Source organism: Colius striatus, chromosome 9, assembly GCF_028858725.1.
Source record: "Colius striatus isolate bColStr4 chromosome 9, bColStr4.1.hap1, whole genome shotgun sequence".
Lineage (NCBI taxonomy): Eukaryota > Metazoa > Chordata > Aves > Coliiformes > Coliidae > Colius > Colius striatus.
The window spans coordinates 20,692,888-20,716,246 of NC_084767.1; the positions used below are offsets into that span (position 1 = coordinate 20,692,888).

General features: G+C 45.5%; 1 protein-coding gene across 2 annotated transcripts; it reads right to left on the reverse strand.

Moving 5' to 3' along the window:
- Positions 1-906: 906 nt before the first annotated feature.
- Positions 907-13,332, reverse strand: GFRA3 (GDNF family receptor alpha 3). 2 transcript variants are annotated; one of them, XR_009819310.1, is made up of 9 exons: positions 13,209-13,332; positions 8,783-9,058; positions 7,991-8,083; positions 7,064-7,409; positions 6,876-6,985; positions 5,926-6,060; positions 4,815-4,945; positions 2,383-4,516; positions 907-2,208 (listed from the first exon to the last, which is right to left on the reverse strand). XR_009819310.1 is itself a non-coding variant. In XM_062002930.1 (8 exons), the coding sequence occupies exons 1-8, from the start codon at positions 13,249-13,251 to the stop codon at positions 4,382-4,384; spliced, it is 1,269 nt and encodes a 422-aa protein (XP_061858914.1). In that variant the 5' UTR covers positions 13,252-13,332; the 3' UTR covers positions 907-4,381. The 2 variants fall into 2 exon arrangements, 1 of the variants encoding a protein (XP_061858914.1); XM_062002930.1 differs by having other exon boundaries at positions 907-4,516.
- Positions 13,333-23,359: the final 10,027 nt, after the last annotated feature.

The window sequence follows — 23,359 nt, forward strand, 5'->3', positions numbered from 1 at the left end:
ACCCTCCCTCATCTGAAAAAAGGTTCAGCCACAAAATCCCTGAGGCAGAAGTGATTAGCCTCTGAACATATTTACCAGTATCTGTTTCGATGTGGGAAGCAACTGTAGAACAGCAGCTGGTTTTGATTCCTTAGCAGTGCTGAATGATCCTGTTGAGCTGAACGGTGCTGGTTGGTGTCCTGCTTCTCCACTGTTTTCCCCAAAAGCTTTGTCTGATTCATGGACAGTCTTAAAGATTACCTTGAAAGTTCTCCTTGTTCTTGTGTAAAGTTGCCCACCATTTTAGCAAATAGAATGACTGGTGTATTGGAAAAGGTACTTTAATCCTTTATAGGCGCTGAATCTGCAGTGTTGTCTTGTCAAGTCGAACTTGTCTTTTGTCAGCAGACTTTAGGAGGCACACCAGGGATCTGTAGCCAGGAATTACTGTTTGAAATAAAGCATAGCTTTTCCTTATCTGCCTTACATGTTGTGCCCCTCCTTTAAAAGGAAAAATGCAGTCACTTGATTCTTACTGAAATGTACACATTTGTTGGAGGCAGTGGGGATGGTTTTAATGAGGCATGGACACAATAATTTTGGACTTCCAAATTCAAGGCTTATCTCTGATGTCACTGTTCTTATGACCTCAGGCAAGAGATTTGTGTTGCTGCTCCCAGTTTTCACACAAGAGCCAACTATCACTGTATGTGAGGACTGTATGAATGCCCTTTGTAAATGCTACATTAGACCATGATAAGAGATCTAAAGATGTGTCACAGTTCTAGAAACCACTTTTGAAGTACCTGACAGTAAAAGTCACTGGTAAGACTGCTTTGTAAAATATTCTCTGTTTCTTTCCCATAACGCCTCTAGCAGTAGGAGAGAGGGTATAGCTTCTATTAAATGTGAAGGAAGGCAGGGGACTTCAAGAGTTGCAAGATAAATTTTATTAGTGATATTTGGCATTATTTTACACTTTTAAAAATAATCTACATTACAACAATTAGAAGGTTCCATCCTTGTGTACACTTGCTGGCAGCTCAATGTTAAGACTGTTGGGACAGAGAAAGTTTATTAGATTATTTTCTTATTTAGACCAAAGTTACTCACAGATGTTGTAGTTCCAGTTCTGGAGAATAGAAACTGAGGGGTTTTTGTAAATTGTCCTGTCGTATGGTTAAGTAAGAGCTGTTCTGAGTGGGTAGAGGTAACTGTATCCATCTTTGAACATTGGTAGTACAAACAAAACTGAACCGATACTGATATTGGCATGTTTCTAGTAGTAGTTATACTTGTCCATGCATGTATGCTGTGTAGTTGACTGATATTTGGAGACAGGTGCTACAAAAGTCTAAATGAAAAGGAGTTTATACTCATACCAATGTAAATACCTGTGAATGCAGGTGTATTTAGAGGTGAATTTTGCTTGCAGTTGTTGATCAACAAGCCTAAGAGGACATCATGTATCTAGAACTGCATACATCCATGCAAAAGAGACATTGGACACTTGGAGAAAAACCCAAACTGACATGTTTTGCTTTAACTTCAGTCTAGAGCAGGAGCTGTCCACATTTTCCTATGTAATCCAGGACACAATAGAAAGCTGCAATTGCAATAACCTTCTTGGTAGCAGTAAGGGGGTAAAGGTCTGCAGTGCCCTGAATATGATCAACAAAATGATAATATCTTTTCCATATCAGCCTGTCTTAGAGCACTGAAGCAAGGAAAGAGGAAAGATTACAGAGTAGGCAAGTAGAAGATAAATGCAGTATACTCTGTGTGTGGTACAGACAGCTCAGGGAAATTTACTCAATTATTCTCACACATATCCTCACCAATTTGTGGAATACTGGAAAGAAAAACAATTTCTTCTTCACACACTCCATTAAATTCTGGAAATGACAAACACTATTACATTACAGTCAAGAGTCTTCAAATGTTTCTTGTTGCACCATGTGGAGGACAGTCTCATAGATATTAGAATATGGTACCATGGGCTCTGTTTCCATTAAAGAATGGTAGCAAACATGTGGAAACAGTGCTGTGTCTTGATCCAAATACCTATATTTCAGTGCATAATCATAAATACCAGCATTCATGCTCCTGTTTATTAAGAAGACATATTTGTTCCTACTGCATAGAAACAAGATGTTGCTTTCATTGTGCCAGAGGAGATGGTTCTGCTCCATGCAGTGATTTCCTTGTCCTATCTGCCCAGGAAGCAGGCTGGAATTTAAAATATAAATATTACCACTGCAGAAGGACAGTTACTCTGATACACATGACAATATAAGATTCTGTAATAAGAAAGTGTCTGATAGTAACCGGGAACCACAGCATACAACCTAGCAGCTGCTTCCCTCACAACAGATAAAGCATGGGGTAAAAGGAAATACCCACCTGTTTGGCATCTGTTAAGGATTGTAATACTGTTTGTCTGTGTATAATACTGTTCAGAGCTGTTGTACCTCATAGGATGAGCAATGGGCACTCGATGCATGCACAGAGGAGCTGAGTTTCTAGCTATCATGAAAGCGTAGGCTGGCTGATGAGGCAACTCATGCACACAATTGATTGTGGACGATTAACCTATGCTCGGAAATCAATATTCACTTAACACCACATTTTAACAGGCAAATGCAGTACAAAATAACAGCAGTTACACAGTGCACACATTTACATTCAGAATAAACAGGTCATGAAATTGAGTTTGGCAGAGGACAAAGAGACTGGGCAGCCAGTGTGGAGAGTGATATTGACAACTTGAATATGTGGAGAGGGAGAAGGTAGTTGCAGCTTCCAGTTGCAACTGAATGTCCCAGGGGTTTTGTGGTCAATACAGCTTCAGTGAGCTATATACATTCTCTACACATTACTAAAAAGGTTCTTCCTCATGCCAGGGAAGGTCATCCTTTGCTAGATATGACTGAATTTACTGGGGTTGAGCACAGAAAGCCACAAAACCCAAGTCTGTTGCTAGCCATGATAATGGATGACACATATCTGTGTTGCAAGGTACAAAACAGAAAGGAAAAAGAATATAAAACATAGTGTCCTTGATCTTGGATGGTATTTTTCTTATAAGAATGGATTTGAAAAGGGAATTGAAAGTAATACAAAATTGGTGTTTACCAGGGATTTTATGTGTACATTTATTGAGCTTTACCTGAAACCCACTCTGGAGCATGGATTTCTTGTCTTTAGGATGGTATAGTACTCTATGCCTTGACAGACTTGAGGAGTGGACCCACATGAACCTCATGAAATTCAACAGGGCCAAGTGCAAGATCCTGCACCTGGACTGTGACAATCCCTAATATCAGTACAGACTGGGTGATGAATGGATTGAGAATAGCCCTGTAGAAAAGGACCTGTGGATACCAGTGGATGTAAAAATAGGTATGAGCCAGTAACGTCCATTGCAGCCCAGAAAACCATTTCATATACTGGAGTGCATAAAAGAAAGCATGGCCAGCAGATCAAGAGATGTATTCCTCCTCTCCTCTACTCCATGCTGCCCTGTGTGGAGTCCCATGTCTGGGGGTGCCCAGAACAAGACAGACATGTACCTGTTTGAGGAGGTCCAGAGGAGGGACACAAAAATGTGATGAGAGGGCTCCTATGAAGGAAGGCTAAGATATTTGGGTGTGTTCAGCCTGGAAAAGAGGAGGCTCTGAGAAGACCTTTTTGTGGCCTTTCAACGTATAAAGGTGATCATGAGAAACTTTTAACCAGTGCCTGTTGTAACAGGACAGGGGGCAATGGTTTTAAACTGAAAGAGAGTAGATTTAGATGGAGTGTAAGGAAGAAATTTTGTATGCGTGGTGAGACACTGAACAGGTTTCCCAGAAAAGCTGCAGATGCCCCCTCCCTGAAAGTATTCAAGGCCAGATGGGATGGAGCTTTGTGCAACCTGATCTAGCAAAAAATGTCTCTCATGGTAGGGGGAGTGGACTAGATGACCTTTAAAGGTCCCTTCCAACCCAAACCATTCTACAGTTGTATGCCTGAGGAAGAGCTCCCAAAGGTGGAGTGGTAGGGCATGCTGTGTCAGGTCCCTCCCTGCAGTGAGAAACCATACCCTGCACAAGATCTGACAAAACTCAGACCTTTGTTTTAAAATACTGCAGTGGAATATTAGCCTAATTGCTGCTCATAATGCTAACATGGCAGAAGCAATGGCAGGCACCATATCTGCAGAGTTCAGTGCAAATTGCTTGAGGGAATGCGGGGTACAGGTTGAGCAGAGGTTTTCAGTGACTGCCATTCTGGGTTAAGGCTGTTCCATTCCTCTTTTCTGGAAGCCTTCCTTTTCCCAAAGATAAATCAGTAGGGGTAAGTGCCTGCATGTGGAATAATATTTAATAATATGGGAAGGAAAGATGCCATTTATGCCAAGTTAACGTGGGCTTAGCAACAGGGGCAGGAACGGAGAAAGAGAAGGCCAACAAATAGAGGCTCCAGAATACACAGAGGAGGCCATAGGCATACTGCTGTGTTCAGAGATGTCTCGCTGTGTCTTCCCTTCAGCCACCTAGGAAAAGGAGGAATGAATCCTAGTTAGACACATTTATGCTCAAACATTTGGCTGCAAAGCCTCCATCAGAACAGCTAACATGAGACTATAGGAAACTCCTGTGGCCAGGCAGTACAGACTCCTATTTCTGCTTGTCTGTGGAAGGAATAACTTGAGGTAAAGTGGTGCAGGGTTCTCCATGTATGTGGCATCCCTTGCTTTGATGTCCAAAAATCACACATTTCCAGATCCAAGGTTTCTCTACTACTGTCTCTTGGCCTCTCAACCTTTGTGAAGGCAACAGAGCATTGCATACCTGGGACATCTCTGAAGCAAGAGATGTGCTGGCACTGTCTCCTTGGAAGCTTAGGGAAGATGAATAAAACGAGTCTTCCTGTCTTTCTAGAGCTGTCTGCTTCAGGTTCATTTGAGACCAAATGGTATTTTCTGCAAACAGAAGTAAATCAAGAGTCTTATTGTGCTTTTCTTGTGCACACCTTGGAGTCTAGTGAACAGAAGCCTAGGAAAGCTAATTTAGGAAATGCACTCAGGCTGTGTGACATTGACTTAGAAAATACATATTCTCTGTTCAGTGAGTGGCCTGTTAGTTTGTGGGTTTACTTGTGAGACTGAGAAGACTGAAAAGCCAATTTTCACTGTACCTGAGGACCTTTGGGTCACTTTCCCAGCTGTCTATTTTGTAAAAGGCAGGTATGTAGGTATCTCAGATGGGATAGTGAGGTTGTAGGTGTATCTATAGTGCTGGGTGTAAGGCTTTTCTATACAGAAGAAGGTAGGTTTAAATATTAATTATTTATCTAATGATGCTCATTTATTTTCTGTCCTTTGGAAGCTTTTACAAACATAAAATATTTAGATCTTATTAAGGTCTGTTGCTGAAATGCTGGGGAGACAAAAGAAATACAAATTTAGGAAGACACAGTTCCATGTAATAGGATTTTTGTAATTGCTATACTGGTGCTGAACCTAATAACAGGGGCCATATCAGGAGCTACTTTTCCTGTGACCCAGTAAGTGAGGCCCAAAGGTGAGCATAGGAAAGAAGGGAGAGGAGGGAAAACTCAAACCCCATAATCCTGGTGCACCAATGTGGTTACTTAGCAACCTATGGACACAGCATGTCTGACCTCCCCTGGTGATTTTTTTGCTACCGCTTCATTTGAATATGGGTTGGAAATAGCTTCATGGTGTTTGAGATGAACAGAAGAGTTGCCAAAAGATACAGAAATGCTTCTGAGAGCAGATCCAGGCTGGTCCCATAGGTTGGATAGGGGATCATGGAGATACTGCAGAAGAAGACAGAACTATACACAACAGCAATGCATCATAGGATCTTGAGATCAACAGGATTTGAGTTTCCCTGTGCCAAGTTGTTTCTCTGACTCCGTGATTCAACTGATGCTTACCAAGGCATTTGTTGCTCTCAAACATGCCAAGTATCTGGTCACACTTCTCCTTCTGGTTGCCGCTGCTCTCACACGTACACCACAGGGATACCTCCACGCTGGAGTTACTGACATAGTTGGGTGTCATGGGTGTGCCTGTCCCAAAACCCCAGAAAATGGAATCAAGATTTACTTAACCAAATGAAAGGAGCACACTGAGTCCTGTTACGCTAAAGGGGATACCTCCCTGGAGACAGAAACCTTCTATTGTGATGTTCATGTTACCCAGGAGAGATCAGGAGCCCCTGCGAGATGACCCAAGCCTGGTGAATCTACATGAAGTCTGATGAGCTGTGAGAAAGTGTGGGCATTGCTACCCCTGACTCAGGCAATCTGATGGTGGGATATACTGATGACTGAAGCTGGTGCAGCATTAGATTGAAGTATGTGAAGCATCTGCAGGGACTCAACTGCAGTACTGGCATATGACAGCAAAAGGTGCCATTACTTCTTGTGTACCTGGCAACGTGGAGTGGCCAAATGCCTTTTGCCAGACAAAGGCTGCAGACCTGTAGTGTGCCATTCAGCCAGAGTTCATTTAGCACAAAACCACCAGCAATGTCTGGAAAATCAGAAGGTATAGCCTAGATTTACAGCTCCCAAGCTATTGCTGCTGTTTACAGCTCCTCCTTTGAGCCACTGGGACAAAGTAGAGAGATAAATGCCATGGAAGAGCTCTCTATGTGTTGCATTTACCTCAGAAGCAAGAGGGAGCACTAGGATCAGTTAGTTATATTATATATATATATATATATATAGTTATATTATATAGTTATATCAGTTATATTCATTGGTGTACTAAGCACTTGCTTCTGTGAGAGAGCAAGATAGTCCTTCATAGCATCAGAATGTGTCTGCAAGTTTGTGGCCTGAAAGCATCCACCTTATATCTTCCTGGTGATGTCACTTACCTATCATCCCCATGTAAGCCTCCAGGCATGCAGCATGGTTGTGTTGAGAGCAACCATCTGGAGTCATGTCTGCAGGTTGACAATTTTGTTGGAAGTCAGCCAGTCGGGATCTGTAGGAAGGAAAATGAGACTATGAGTGTCTACGCTGTTGTCGTCTCTTGACTAATGTCCACTGCTGCCAGACCTACTTGCAGATATGGTCTTCTAAGCAGGAGTCCAGAAGCCAGAGGCAATTTGGTTTGGTGTTATATTGGAAGGAACAATCAGGAACGATAGTTTTCCGGCGTCGTTCTCCACAAAGTTCATCTTGACAGGGACAGAATAGGATCCTTTTGGTGAAATCCTCAGGGACTTTCTCAAAGAAATTCCTTAGTCCTCTGTGGCATTTGCGGCGGTCGCATGTGTCCTCACTTCCTGCTCCCCTGGTGCAGATAGAGGCGTAGTCGGTGCGCAGGCGAACACACTTTTTGCTCAGATTACAGACGTGAGTTGCTTTCAGGCACGGATTTGTTTTATCTCCTGCTATCTGTGAGCCTATAAAGCCAAAAGAACCCCAGAAACAATGAAGCAAATCTCCAGAAGAGATTCTATGTGGAATAGGGGTAGCACTTACTTGATGGTCAGACTTGAAACATGAAAAAGAACAATGCAAATTAGTCCTGCTATGTGCCTGCTATGTGACATTGCAGTTACAGTAGTGTGGTGGTTTGACCCTGGCTAGATGCCAGGTGCCCACCACAACACTCTATCATCCACCTCCTCAGCAAGCCAAGGAGGCGAGAAAATAAGATGAGAGTTTTATGGGTTGAGATAAAAGCAGTTTAATAAAGAAGCAGCAAAGCTTAACAAGTAGTTATGCAACCGTATTTTTTATTTGTTCATGTCAGAGTGTTTGTTTCAGAGAATGCATCATTGTGGGTTATTCCCTTTTTCATGGGCCTGGATCTGTGGCTGTATTTACACTTGGTGGGGGAGACAAATTTAGGTAAGTATACAGAACAGATGTTTCTCTGCCTAAAAGGACTATTATTCCAAAGAGTTCTTAATCTTAATTTTCAGCCCCTTTAAAGGTAAGAAAGGGCAACATTATATCTTGTAACCATTACAATCCTTACCTGACAACAGAGCTGCCAGTTTATTATAATCTGTTTTCCAGTGTTCTTCATTTGCTGGATTCTCATAGGGAGAGGTTTCCAAATTGAAATAACCTATGCAAGATACAAGACAGTTTATGCAGTGGGAGAAATGCTTTGTGACTGGCTTTCTTTTCTTTTTCTTTTTACTTATTTGTGCCTGGCTGTTTCCTCAGGCTGGAAAAAAAATGTGCTCTGTCTTGCTCAAAGACAAATGCCAAGAATGGTTTTGCAAAAGTATTACTGAGTGAAAACAGCAATACATTTTGTCATCTGATTTCCTCTGGCTGATTATTTGGTCTATGTTGTCATTTGGGTTTTCTCAGCCTCAGTGCTAGTGCAGAGATGTGCAGCACAGGCTGTCTTTAGTGGAAGGCCAAGCAGCAGCATCTCACTAAAGCTGGAAAGCAGCAGCATGCTCAAGGATGCTGTTACAGTATGTGTCGTAATCACACATCTGTTCTCAGTGATGGACAAGAAATGATCATTTTGAGGTGATTCTCACAGCAGTGTCTCCTCATAGCACCAAATCTAACTGCTTCAGAGTCGCTATCTTTGTCTCTTTTGGTCCCTGGTGTATTTGAAGGGCTGGTCTCAGACCGGATCAGCTTTCTCTGCTTATCAAACAGAGCAGTAACGCTTTCTTTTCACTAGGAGATGTGGTTCAAAAGTGACACCCTGCAGTGTTAGGACATAGCCTTTCAAGTTGTTTTCAGATGGGGGGCAGGGGTGAGCCTTACTAGTACCTTGTAAATTCATATTATTTCATCTCACCATCTGTCACACTAGAGTGAACGGTCCAGAAAACACGTAAACAGTGCTCCTGTCTCTTCATGCGCCGGTGGCACTTGCAGTGCAGCAAGGAGCTGTTTCCGAGGTCTAGTTCTGCGTTCAGACACCTGACCCTGCTACTATGATCCAGTGGAAGGGAGCGAGCCTTGGCCAGGGCACAGTTTTCCAGGATTCTGTAGGTTGCATTGCAGCTGGAGTCTGACAGGCACAGCTGTTCTGCCACAAGGCAGTCGCTCCGTGGCAGAGCCAGGGGGTCTCCTGGTCAAGTAGGGAAAAGACTGTTAGGATGGCAATCACGATGAAAGCCACACAAGCACCTTGTCATATTTCTGTAGGCATCTCTATTTCATAGTAACTCCTCTCAAGAGGCAGAACTGGTTGGGGTCTTTCGTCAGGAGTAATAAGAAGCAAGAGCTATCTCCATTTAGAAACAAAAGTATAAGTACTAATGCAGGAAAGAGGGAACAAAAGGTTAAAGAAAAGTCTCAAAAATAATTTTGTTTAATAAAACCCCCTTTTTTGGTCACCTTAAACTCTGTCAATCCGGCCATGATCAGAGATGGCTCTGTAACTTATGGAGTAGTAAATCCCTGTGAAAACCCTGAGGTTGCTGAGGCCTGCTCTGAAAATGCTTTTCTCTGGGTGATGAAAACCACAGTGCAATAAGAACATAGTAACACCACACTGTGTGGTGTGAGTCAGTGCTGCAGCCATTGCTAAAGAATACTCTGGTCATTACAAGATGTACTGAGAAAGCCATTTGTAGGATGTAAAAACAACTACTTTACCGAGCTTGGAATCTGAAGAGTAAGAATGTGGGGGTTTTGCATAATAGAATAAGTGCTTAATGTAAGATGCAAGTAGCTTCATACAGAAGTGCAGAAATGCTGAAATTTAACTATATAGAACCCAGTCTCTGAAATCCCTGCCAAAAATGCTGGGATGCAGGCTTGGCCTGACAGCTTTCATCTATTGTTTGATTGTGAACTCTAACTGTATTTGTGTGTCTGCATATTTATGTAACACATGCATTGATCATTGTGTGTGTGTGCGTGTGTGTGTATATATATATATATACACACACACAGTGCCACCATACTATTTTTAAGCTTTTAAGATTTTGTATATGGACTGTTGTCTCCTAAGGTGGTGATATCTAGGTTAATACAGTGGTGATATCTAGGATTATGTTGTCCCAGGTAGGTGAATTCAATCCATAATCTCTTTTCATTTCTGTACAACACGAATCGTTATTTACAGTGTGAGTACAATGAAGACTTGGAACAAACCTGTTTGCTAATAAAATTTATATATAGGCTAGAATGTTTCTTCCCTTCAGGACAATATTGAGTGGAGAGTTACAAGAAATCACTGTGCTGACCCTAATACCTACCCTTAATGTTCTTTGGGTACATGATCTTACCTATCATTTTGTTATTCTGCAGATGCAGATGTATCTTCAGTCTGCCTTCATTACAGGTTAGAAAAAAACCTTGTTACAGCTCAAATTACCTGATATACCATCTTCATCTAATTTGTTCTCTCACCTCCTTCACTTGCTGGCTCCAGTTTATTTGCTGTAAGTAAATAGTAGGCTGCATAATCCTATGCTAGTCTGCTTCTTAAAGTTTCTACTTTTCCTGTATCCCAGTAATACTGACTTGGTGTCTGTGTCTCACTTGAACAAATTTCTTTGCTTTTCTGGCAACTTAGTGTACTTTGTATGGCACTGAGTCAAGTTGGGGCCTGTGGCCAGTGAGGTTCCACTGGGGTCAGTCTTATTCCAGCCCTTGAGATTCTGTGGTCTTCATCAACAACCTGTATGAGGGGACAGAGTGTACACCTGTTGTGGCCAGCAGGTCGAGGGAGGTTCTTTTCCCCCTTTACTTTGCCCTAGTGAGGCCTCACCTGGAGTCCTGTGTCCAGCTCTGGGCTCCCCAGCCCAAGAGAGACAGGGAATTGATTAAAAGAGTCCAGTGCAGAGCCACCAGAATGATCAGGGGTCTGAAACTGTTCCTGTGCAACCTGATTTAGGTGCACTTGCTTCTGCAGGGGGGCTGGACTACATGGTCTCTAGAGGTCCCTTCCAGCCCCTACCATTCTATGAAAGGCTGCAAGACTTGGGTCTGTTAAGCCTGAGGAAGAGAAGACTGAGGGGTGACCTCATCAACACTTACAAGTACCTAAAGGGTGTATGTCAGGAGGATGGGAGCAACACTTTTTTCTGCACTGTCCAGCAACAAGACAAGGGGTAATGAACACAAAAGTTCCACTTAAAACACATGGGGAAGCTTCTTGACGCTGAAGGTGAAGGAGCCCTGGCACAGGCTGCCCAGGGAGGCTGTGGAATCTCCTTCTCTGGAGGTTTCCAAACCTGCCTGGATGCATTTCTGTGCACCCTGATTGATATGACCCTACTTTAGCAGGTGTTTGGACTCTAGCGGTCCCTTCCAACCCCCACCATTCTGGGATTCTGTCGTTCATCTGGCTGTTAGGTAGAGACTGTCTTAGTAAGCTCCCTGAAAAACAAATCAGAAATATCCTGTACCCAACACAGTGGGTTTTGGTTAGGCATTACAACTAGGTACAACCTTAATGAACATTCCAAGTATGAATACATGCTGTAAAGTTGCAATCAGTGCAATTTCCCTACAGCAAATTGGTCCATTCTCTCCAGTGGCTTTTGGAGCCCCAAACTGAGCAAACTGATCTGCCTCCCCAGGTCAGAAACAAAGAACGATCTGCCCCCGGATCTCATCTCCAACTGTGGCTTGCAGAGGCTGCTGTAGCAAATTCATAAAAGGACAGGATGTCCTTTCCTAGCCTTAAGAATTCTGCTCAGCAAGCACCTGAGCTCGACGGGACATTTAAAAAATTTAAAGTGATACGGTAATTGCCCAGGTAGAGCAGAGCTGGGTCTAAGTGAATAGACTGAGTTTCTACCACAGACCTCTACTAGACGCTTCAAGATGAAGCTGCTGTAAACCTCAAATGTAAAAGTCTTCCTCGATAGACATCATTTAATAGCTATGCATTGTCTTAAGCCCTAATACTTGGCATGTCAAGTTTTAAAAAACTTGACTTAGTATTCCAGATAACTCAGAAGAATGAGAAAGAGTCTCAAGCTACGGTCTAGGTTGCAGAACACGCTAAAGACTCATGTGCACGTGAGTCCCTTCTGCAGTTTAAATTAAAAAGGTCAAAAGTAATAATTCCTAGATCTTGATTATTAACACCTTAGAAAAAAGGGATAGGTAATACTATATCCCTCTATTCTCCCTTTTCACTCCATGTCCTGTCATATATATCTATTATTTTTATGATCACGGTGCAGCATGCTACTGAAAGAGAGGACAATTGCAGAAGTGAATCCTTTCCTGAATTAAGCACAGTTATCAAAGAGCATTAATATTCAGACATAGAAAATTATGTACTGAGGTCTTGGTGCAATAGTCCATTTTTATAGCAACTGCAGCTTTTTCTATGTAAAGCACTGACATGTCATGGCCAGGTCTAGCAATGCCTCAGAGCATTTCTGGTATTTCTAGTGACATCAGCCATGAAGACTGCCCAAGAGACGAACTGGAAAAAGAACTTGTTTTTTATCCTTAACGCCCGTGACATGGCAGTAGTAGAAAGCACAGTCAAACAAACAGCTGTATCCCCGCTGCAGCTCCTTGGGTTGGTTTTTGCAAACTGAGCCTCATCCGAGAAAATTGTCAGCCTGAAGCATTTCAAAGGAGGAACGCTGAGCGGGTATTTATCAAAACAAAGCTCTCTGCAAAGTCGGTGTGAAAGAGGTCCAGCAAGATCCGTTAAGGCAGCTCCAGCTAGAGCAGGTGCTCGCTTTGTGCCTTTTCAGACGCGCTGAGGGATGAGTCCCGCCGCTCACCCCGCTGCGAGCGAGGGCAGCCGGGGAGTCCGCCGCCTCCTCCAGCCTCGCCTTCAGAACGAGCGTTTCCCCACCCCGCAGCGTCCCTCCGGCTTGGTCACAGACACGTTCGCGATTCACGTTTCGGGCCAAAGCAGCAGCGCGCCCGTCCCAGTCTAAAGAGAGGGTTCCCGCCCGCCGCGAGCGCCTGGGAAAGCGAGAGGCGGGCAGCGGCCGTGAGCCCCGAGCTCGGGACGCGCCGCGGGCTCGCCTGGCACTGGGGAGCGCCGGCCGCCCGAACGCCAGCGCCGAGGGGCTCCGGCCCGCGACACCCGCGCCGCCTCTGCCGCCCGCAGCCTCCTGACGGCGGGCGCGGAGCGCGGGTGGCCCCCGCGAGAAGGTGGCACGGGTCTCGCTCACTGCCCGCCGGAGAGGGACCGGGGACGCGCCGCCCTGCCCCGCCGCCCCGCGCCGCCGCTCTCCCCAGCCCACCCTGAGCCCGGCGCCCGCCCCGTGCACCGCTCCGCGCGCTGTTACCGGCTCGGGAAAGGAGCAGTCCCAGGAGCAGAGCGAGCCCCATGCTGGCACCCGGCGCCGGCGTTCCGTCGCTCCCAGCTCTGGGGCCGCAGCTCACATGCTGCGCGCAGCCCGCGGGCGTGCGAACGGCCGCCCCGCCCCTCCGCGGCCCGGCCCGGCGCGGCACGGCCCGGCATCGCACGGCAAGTGCTCGCGGCGAGCGCCGCCCCGCGGCCCGGCACGGCCTTCGGGGGGGCGCACCACCTGCGGCGCCGCGGCGGGGCTCGGGGGCGCGGAGCGCTCGGTCGTCGGGGCGGTGTCGGGATGGGGGTATGGCGGCGGCAGGGGGGTATGGCGGCGGGATGGGGGTATGGCGGGATGGGGGTATGGCGGGATGGGGGCATGGCGGCGGGATGGGGGTATGGCGGCGGGATGGGGGCATGGCGGGATGGGGGCATGGCGGCGGGATGGGGGCATGGCGGCGGGATGGGGGCATGGCGGGATGGGGGCATGGCGGCGGGATGGGGGCATGGCGGGATGGGGGCATGGCGGGATGGGGGCATGGCGGCGGGATGGGGGTATGGCGGCGGGATGGGGGTATGGCGGCGGGGCGGCCCCGGGGTGCCCGGACGGGTTCCGCCGTGCAGGCAGTGCAGGGACACGCTGCTCGGCAAAGAAGGACGTTTCTAAAAGGGGTAAATATAGCGTTTTGCACGGGCGTTTTGAGAGGGGCTGGGAGAGCCTTTTGTGTGCTCATCCTAGCACCGGGAGCCAAGCTTCGATTGCTCAGAGAGGAGCACCCACAGGGGCGTGCTTTGGCAAAAGGAATTAAGTCTTAGAGAGTGTGTACTTGGAGAGGACAGATACTGACTGGCTTTTGAATAAATTCCCTTGGTGCTTGTTTAGTCTTCTGAGCTTCTGGCTTCTTCCTATTGGCCCTGTTGCAAAGAGTTTTGTTTCCATATCTTACCTGTTGCTTGCTCTGCCTTGATTGAGCTGTTTGTCTGTATCAGTTACTGAAAATCGTAACCAAGACAACTCTCCACACCAAATGATTGCTCAGAAGGCTGACGTTTGTTTATTGCAGCACTAGGTGCACGGGGGATCTCTCCTCCTAACATGCACACCGAGGAACAAAAGCACACCCATTATACACATGAAAAAAAGGAATATTCACAGAAACGTGTTGATACATCACAAAGTTACCTCCATGCAAGGGTATTGCCTTTGGGCAGTGGTCTCTGGTGGTCGTCTGAGGTAGACTTTAACTCAGTTTGTCCATAATATTGTCACAACTCACTTCTGCAGTTTCTGCTTTTATAACTTAGCCATCAGAACCAGGATGCTCAGTAGTGACTGGCACACAACTTGCCCGTTAGCACACAGACTGGCTTATCTTGTTTGTGCAAAGTTTACACCAAGGGGCATCTCCTTCCTTTCTCGGTTTAGTAACCAAGCAAAGGGGGTCTGTTTCTCATGAAGATTTATCTTACCTGTCAAAGCTGGTCTGCTCTTCCATTCTTTGTATCTTTGGCAGCATATCTACACTAAGGATGGCATTCCTGAGAATTTTAGGCAGCCGTCCTTCTTTTGGAAGAGAGACTTCTTTTTAGTTTGCATCTTAAGGTCAAATTAACCAATGCAAAAAAAGTAACAGTCCAACAAGCACTTGAAACATTAGTATATGAAAATGAGGCAAACCTTTTGTAGGTTGATTGTTTCCACAAGTAGAGAGACCTACCCCATCTGCTCCAATAGAGGAAAAGGTAGTAATTATGCAAACACTTTAAGTATTCTACAATTCAATTCAGCAGTGCCCTCCTTTTCTTGGCCTTTGTAGAAAATTAATCTTTCTGCTTGCTGCAGGGAGCTATAGTGAGAGCATTCTTCTGAATGTGATCAAGTTGTCCATAAGCACTTTTAGGCTCTTACTTCATGCTTGAGGAGACAAAAAACATTCTCAACATGGCTTGAAATTTAATCCAAGTCTAATAGCTGGAGGAGCTCAATGAAAATGGTGGATGGGACTGGCCCTTTTTAACTTTGTAGTGAATTGTTTGCAGTACCATTCAGGAAACAGAGTAGTCACAGTGATGAAAAACTAAAAGGTTTACTTACAATGACAACATGAAAAAACAAGAGCTGGCTTGGTCCTGTGAACTTCTCTATGTTTTCATGAGAAATTATGAGTAAATGAGTGGATATGAATGTTTTTAATCATGATCCAAATTATAACAGTGGAATAGGAGAGCCCTGTTTGCAGGATTACTACTTCCATGGGAAGGATTCACATTGGAGAAGTTTTTTAAGGACTGTATGCTGTGGGAGAGAACCTGTGTTGGAGGAGGGGACGGATGTGAGGAGTCTTCCTCTGAGGAGAAAAAAGCAGTGAAGACTGTTTGTAATGACTGACCTCATTCCCTGTCCCCTTGAGCTGCTGAAGGGGAGGAGGTAGAGATACCAAGAGCAGGGAGCTGAGCCTGCAAAGAAAGGAGAGATGAAGGAAGGAGATCTTGAAGGAGTACTGGTTGTGTTTTTTTCATCATCCTGCCCTGTTTTTGCTTTCTGTTTGTTCTGTTTCTAGCAGGTAGTGGAATAAACTGATCTTTTCTTCCCTAAGTGTAGTAGTCAAGTCTATTTTGACTAGAATCATAATTGGCAGTGAGCCCTCCCTGTCCTTGTCTTGACTACAATTTCTTCTACAGCAAGGTAACTTTTGTGGGAATAAATCATATGTACTGGGAATATTTAAGAACAGCTCTAGGCAGACCAGTCCAGCTTGATATAAGTTTAGAGGATCCTTCCTTTCCAGACTATTTTTATGATTCTTTGATTAGAAATCTTCACCCAAAGCCCACTGAAAATATTTAACTCGGTTTTGAATTGTGTTGTGCAGCAGTTAAAAGAGGAAGGGAAAATTCTTCCTTCCATGTCAAAGCTGAATGCTGTCAGGTTGCCTTGGCAAGTGGCTAAGTAGAGGAATCCTAAGAATATCTAGTGAAGAGTTGGCCAGTTCATTACACTTCACTGCTCAGCACAGCTTATGGTCCCACTCTAGATTTTTGCATACTTATATCTTTGCCTGGGACCCATGACATCCGAGGTTATTTGGTTATTCCTCTCTCCCTACAAACATGCAGAGCAGCACTGTGACATCGTTACAGGTCTCAGAGAGCTGGATAATTACCAGTCTCTCACTACCAGAGCTTTTTTTGCTCTTTCCATTTGAAATTGTATAGGCCAGATTTGACCTATAGAGGTCATCCACCAGTGTTATGTGTAATATCTCAGGAATCAGTTTCTCTAATTCCATGCAAGGTCCAGGCCTTTGACCTTCGCAACCAGCGACAGAAAGAGTCATCAACTCTGATATGATTTCCACAGCTTTTAGCACCAGTTCCATGGTTTATGTTACCTTGTTGCTCTTCACAGGTTCATACAGGTCCTGGCTGATTTGGCATTAGTGAGGTCAGCAGGTCCAGTGATGAGTGGATGCTGATCTATTTGAGGGTGGAAAGGCTCTTCAGAGGGATCTGGACATGCTGGATTGATGGGATGAGGACAATTGCATAGATTCAACAAGATACAGGTCCAGGTCCTGCACCTGGGTCACACCAATCCCAGGCAATGCTACAGGCCTCGGGAAAAGTGGCTGGAAAGCCAACCAGAGGAAAAGACCCTGCAGGTGTTGGTCAACAGCCATCTGAATATGAGCTAGCACCGTGCCTAGGTGGCCAAGGCTAATAGTATTCTGGTTTCTATCAGAAACAGTGTGGCCAGCAGGATAAGTGAAGCAACCATTTCCCTATACTCAGGGCTGGTGAGGCTGCACCTTGAGTGCTGTGTTCGGTGTTGGGCTCTTCACTACAAGAGAGATATTGAGGTGCTGGTGTGTGTCCAGAGATGGGCAACAAAGCTGGTGAAAGGCCTAGAGACCACAGTTCTTGAGGTGCGACTGAGGGACCTGGCAGTGTTTAGTCTGGAGAGAAAGAGACTGAGGGGAGACCTTCTCATTCTCTGCAACTCCCTGCCAGGAGGTTGTAGTAAGGTGGAGATCAGTTTCTTCTCCCAAGTAGCTACTGATAAGACAAGAGGAAGCAGCCTTAAGTTGTGGCACAGGAGGTCTAGTTATTAGGGAAAAAAATGGATGGAAAATGTTGTCAGGCACCAGAACCAGCAGCCCAGGGCAATGGTTGAGTTACTATCCCTGGAGATATTTAAAAGGTGTGCAGCTGTAGTGCTCAGGGACACGTTTTAGTGGTGGCCTTTGCAGTGTTAGGTTAGTGGTTGGACCCGATGTTCTTAAAGGTCTTTTCCAACCAAAATGATGCTATGATTCTGTGAAATAGACATGTGACTAAGGCTCACGGTAAGTTAATTCTTCTTAGGTCTTTGCCAGTATTTTGTTTTACACAAAATTCAAGTGTTAACCTTTTGCATGGTTAACATGGTTGCATGGGGATGAAATATATGCCAAAATTGGACACTTTGTTCCCTTCCTTCTTGCTCTAGCAGATTTGTCCACAGCAACTTGTCAACACCTACTGCAATAAGCACCATACTATTCATAAGGCTAAGAAGTACCTGGGCAGTAAGTATTTAAATGCATTCACTTACAACACAGGCTTGTGAGAATTGTTACCATTCAAACATGGATCTTTGAGACACAGCGTTGTCAAAACTCATCAGGGAAGTGCATTTGCATGCAAATTCTTTTGAGTCCAGAGATATGTAGTCACACTTGTGATCACACTTTTTTCCTAGTGTCTCAAGAGAGCTTGCTTCTCCGCAACTGGTCGTAGGGTGTCATCGCTGAATATATATGATGGGCTGTTACTTTGAAAGAGGTAAGGGAAACATTCAGTAAAGTAGTCTGTCATGGTCAAGTAGGCAATGATTTACCTTACAGAACCAGAGACAACATTGTTACAGAACTGGAGTTCCTTTCTACTGAATCCTGTGAAGACAGAACTTGCACTCTGTCTCCACTGTGAACTAAATTCCTTTTATACCTGGAGGTAAATGCTGCTCTGCCTGATGTGCACTGAAATTGAAGAGGACAGCTGTAGGCAAGGGGGTCAGGCATCGGGTTTGTGTTGCCCGTTTCATCATTATTTCATCCTCATGGAGGTTGTGTGGTTTTGGCTGTTACACTGAAAGTCATCAGCTGAAAGGAGTAACTGCCTTTACAACAGTCCTAGAAACTGTCTCTCCCTCTCAGTACATTACAGGTAGCCTGACCAGTATAGGTTTGTACATTTTTTCCCCTCACCGCCCCACCTCCACCCTCCAGAATGCAGCCTTACTTTGCTTTTCATTTGTGTTTTATGGCCCTGGATACACTGGTCCTTGCAGTGCAAATTGCAATCCAACTGTTTCTGATGGAAAATATTATCACCAAACCTCATGTTCTTAAAATTCATTAGAGCCATTGCAGTTCCTGTTCATAGTGCTTTCAGGCTATGAAAGACTTGATTCAGTGCATGAAAGTTTTTCCTCCTAATGCATTAAGAACTCCTTCAGAATCTTTGGGCACATAGCAAGCCATATCTATGCTGTCTTATCATTGACTCTTTGTGAAGTGCACACCGGGTCCTACTTGAAACAAGAAATCCATTCACCATGCTGGTGTTGTTTCCTCATTAGTCATTCCTCTCTGATGAAAATGAGATCCCTACAGCTTCTGCAGGAGGAGAGTTTCAGTTTCCCCTTCTGTTCAAATCAACAGCAATGGACTATCCTTCCATTACTAGGAAGCCCTCTTGAACAAACTGAGAGAAGGAAATTCAATCGTTTCCTTCTGAAATGACTATCTCTGTATCGGAGCAAGTAGCAGTTCCAGAGATGTGCTAAGCATTTCTTCTCTACATCTGTGACTGCCACAAGCAGTGAAGAGTGGATTTGACCAAGCAAGTGTTTTGGTTTTATTATGTGTTATGTTATTTAGTTCTTTGGTGAGGTGGATGGAGAGCTGGCTGAATGACAGAGCCCAGAGGGTGGTGATCAGTGGCACAGAATCGAGTTGGAGGCCTGTGGCCAGTGGAGTTCCACAGGGATGGGTTCTGGGGCCAGTCTTGTTCAACATCTTCTTCAACAGTCTGGATGAGAGGACAGAGTGTGCCCTCAGCAAGTTGTCTGATGACACCAAACTGTGAGGACTGGCTGATTCCCCAGAAGGCTGTGCTGCCATTCAGCAGGATCTTGACTGGCTTGAGAGTTGGGCAGAGAGGAACCTCATGAGGTTCAACAAGGACAAGTGCAGAGTCCTGCACCTGAGAAGGAACAACCCCCTGCTGGGGGTCGAACTGCTGAAGAGCAGCTCTGCAGAGAGAGACCTGGGAGTCCTGGCTGATAATAAACTAACCATGAGCCAGCAATGTGCCCTCGTGGCCGAGAAGACCAATGGCATCCTGGGATGCATCAAGAAGAGTGTGGCCAGCAGGTCGAGGGAGGTTCTTCTCCCCCTCTACTCTGCCCTGCTGAGGCCTCATCTGGAGTCCTGTGTCCAGTTCTGGGCTCCTCAGCTCAAGAGGGACAGGGAAGTGCTGGAGAGAGTCCAGCACAGGGCCACCAAGATTATCAGGGGCCTGGATCATCTTCCTTATGAGGAAAGGCTGCGGGAACTGGGGCTGTTTAGTCTGGAGAAGACTGAGCGGGGATCTCATTAATATTTACAAGTATCGAAATGGTGGATGTCAGGAGATTGAGGCATCCTTTTTTTCTGTTGTATCTAACAACAGATCAAGGGGTAATGGGTTGAAGCTGGAACACAAAAAGTTCCATTTAAACATAAGAAAAACCTATTTCACTGTGAGGGTGAGGGAGCCCTGGCACAGGCTGCCCAGGGAGGGTGTGGAGTCTCTTTCCTTGGGATCTCCAAGACTCACCTCGACATGTTCCTTTGTGACCTGATTCAGGTGGACCTGCTTTGGCAGGGGGGTTGGACTAGATGATCTCTAAAGGTCCCTTCCAACCTATGTCTTTCAATGATTCTGTGATTCTATGATTCTTTATTTTGTCTACTACTAATCTTATGAAGATTATCACACACTGGTGCTTCTGCTGGAGTTTATTTTCAGGATTTAATCACTGCAACCTTCTTGAGTCAAAGCCAGAGTATGTTACTGTGCAACCCAGAAGGTGCTAGGCTTTGACAGCTGAGCCTGGGTCATATGTGAGGAGTACTATCAGAGTACTACTGCAGGAGGCAGCACAGAGGAGGGCTGTGCAAACACTTCTCTGCCTGGGCTAATATTTACAGCGCCTCTCTCTGCTCTTTAAAGGGCTAGAAACAGACAGCAGACACTCACAGTTCATATTAACACCTGTACACTACAGAAATATTAACCTAATGCAAACAGCTGAACAGAAGTTAATGTCTGTATTCACAGAAAACTAAACAAAAACCTCTTTTATTTCCTAGCATGACTGCTAGTGCCCTAAACAGCTTTGGCTGCACATTGCTCTTGTATTTTAGCCTCAGTGTGGCTCATAGCAGGAAGATCATATACATATAGGTGTCTGTCTGGATAGGTGCAAAGTCATATAACTTAAAGGATATACTGTATCTTTGGTGAGAGTAACTGTCTGTAAGTCATCCTACAGTAAAAAAAGAAATTCAAAGTGTTAGTAATTTAGGGTGAGCAATTGACATGCTGAACAGCAGAGCTTCAATCTATAGTGAGTTGGGAAATGAGAGGACTGGGACAATGGGCACCCTGTGAAGTTTAGGAATGAAAGTGAATTTCTGTAACAGGATGAAGTGACCCCATGCATCTGTTCTGGTTGAGGAGCAGTCCTACTGAAAGGATATAGAAGTTGCCATGGATACCAGTAAGCTCTGATCCAGAATAAGACAACCCACACACCACACTGTATTCAGGAGAACATGGCCAGAGGCTGAAGGAAATTATTCATGCCTAATTAGCAGTGGTGTAGCCACACCTGGACTTCTGTGTGCACTTCCTTACCCTTGAAGTTCAAGAGGGATGTGGAGGAACTAGAGCTGGTAGCATGTGACCTACAAAGTGGTTAACAGAGCTGGGCTTGTTTGCTTGGAAAAGAGAAGTTTCAGAGGTGACACACTGTCAGTCTACAGCTACTTGAAGGCGAGTTGCAAAGGAGACAAACTCAAAGGCATGTTGACAATGGCAGGAGAAGTGATGTTGGTCATAATTTCTAGCTTGGGTTGTTCAGGCTGGATACTATAAAAAACTATTCACTAAGAAGTTGATGCAGTGCTAGAATAGGTTATCCAGAGACAAGCTGGAGTCCATATCCAAGGTAGAAAAAGCCACAGCTGACTTGCTTTTGTGATGGTGGTCATACTGCCCATTTTGGATTGGAGACACTGTAAGTTTCTTCCCAACAGCTAGTAAATGCGATGGTTGGTGTGCACATTTAAGTGATACACTGTGAGCCCCTTACTCTGATCCTGGTATAACCACAATGCATATTGTCAGACCAGCTACTTGCTCTTTCCATGTCTCAAGTGAAGCTACATTATCATGCAGGCAGTGGATCTGGCAATGGCAAGACAGACCCAGGCTGCAGGGGTAGCAGCTGGTCAGCGGCAGGTACTGCATTGAACATTTCTCAATCTGTATCGAACAGATTGAGAAATAATGGAACCAAACCCAAGAATTTACTGTTTCTGTAGGTTGGGAAGGTACTTAAACAAGTAAGAGAGCAATGAAGTTACTATTAGATTATTTATCCTTGATTCAGTAGCAGCCCTACAGCTGCTTTCTGCAGTAAAATGAAGTGGAATCCCATTCATTCAAATCAAGAGACAGGGAACTCCAAGGCACATTAAGCAGCAAAGATCAGTGGTCCCACCCTGCTGCTATCTTCACTACCTTTCCGTGCCATGGAAAACAGAATTGGAGGTAGCAGGCTCCTACTGCTTGCAGTAGGTTTTTATTTTAATCACACATGTACATTTTCTCCTCTTTGCTTGTAAAAGAGATGGGCACATGGCCTGTCAGCAGTGCAGGGGCTGTTTACTTTACATCTTATCAGCAGCATTAGGTGCTTTACAGACTACCAGGAAAGACCCAGGTACGAGCCGCTCCCACATGGCAGGACTTTGGACCACAACATAGATCTGCTGTGTCCAGATGGGCTAGGCTTTCTCTACTCGTTCTTCCCCTGGCAACAAGGTTTCTAGGATTTCGAATTTCCTTGTCCTCAGAAAAACTCTCTCACCACTCCTATCCCTCCTGTTCTTTTTAAGCATCCAACAAAGTATTTACCTTAAGAGCACTCCATGAGGATACCTCACTGTGCTCAGAGAGGCTCTAACTGAGTTTCTATACAAAGGTGAAGGTCAGCCAGCATAAAAGTAAAGGGACACTCCATGTGCCATGTGCAATTGTGCTCTAGACCACTAAAGCTGTTTGGCTCACAGGTGAGAAGGCAAGGCTTATCTCTGAGATTTTGCATGTAAGCCTAATAGGTAAAAGCTGTCAAGTTTTGGGTTTGGGTTTGTTTTGTTTTGGTTTTTTTTGTAGTGGCAGTATATAGACACTGTTGTGGTGGTGTTTTTTATTCTAACTAACTCATGCTCAAGGAAGTTGTGCCAATAGCTGCAACACCATTGCCTGTATACTCATGCACCTCTTCTACCCCAATGATGGTACAACACCGTCTCTTCTTGATGAACACACACACACACAGGGGCTGCGGTACTGGAGTCTGTAGCCCACCTAATGCTCTGGGGCGAAAAAGAGAATGCCCTGAGGCAGGTGTAAGGCGGCTCAGGCACAGGATGTGCTTTGCAGGGCTCCGCAGTTCCCGTCTGCGCCGTCCCTCGGAGGGGCCGGTGGCGCTCCCCGCGCCGAGCGGCGGCGTGTGCGGGCGGTGCCGCCGCAGCGCCCCCTGCTGGGCCCGGCCACCGCCCCGGAGCGAGCCTCGCGGGGCGCGGGCAGCGTGCGGGGCCGGCGGCGACGGCAGGGGCTGGCCAGCAAACCCTGCCAGCGGGAGTGCTGTGTTTATATCTGCCGTCTCCAGAGGACGGGCAGAAAAGGTGACGTCCTTTTCCTAGCAAGCGTGATCTTCAGGCTCTCGGGTGCGTTTTGTTAGGTAAAAGCTGATAAATGAATATGGGCACATCTTGTGAGAATCATGGCCGTCAAAAGCATTCCTTCATAGGGCGGGAGAAAGTTAAAACA

What these genes read in the sequence shown, in the direction of transcription:
- GFRA3 (XM_062002930.1), bottom strand. Translation starts at nt 13,251, where the DNA reads ATGGGGCTCGCTCTGCTCCTGGGACTGCTCCTTTCCCGAGCCG. An exon ending in ACTGGCAGCTCTGTTGTCAG is followed by an intron (nt 7,410 to 7,990) that starts GTAAGGATTGTA and finishes TTGGCTTTATAG; the next exon opens with GCTCACAGATAGCAGGAGAT. An exon ending in GGCTTACATGGGGATGATAG is followed by an intron (nt 6,061 to 6,875) that starts GTAAGTGACATC and finishes GTTTTGGGACAG; the next exon opens with GCACACCCATGACACCCAAC.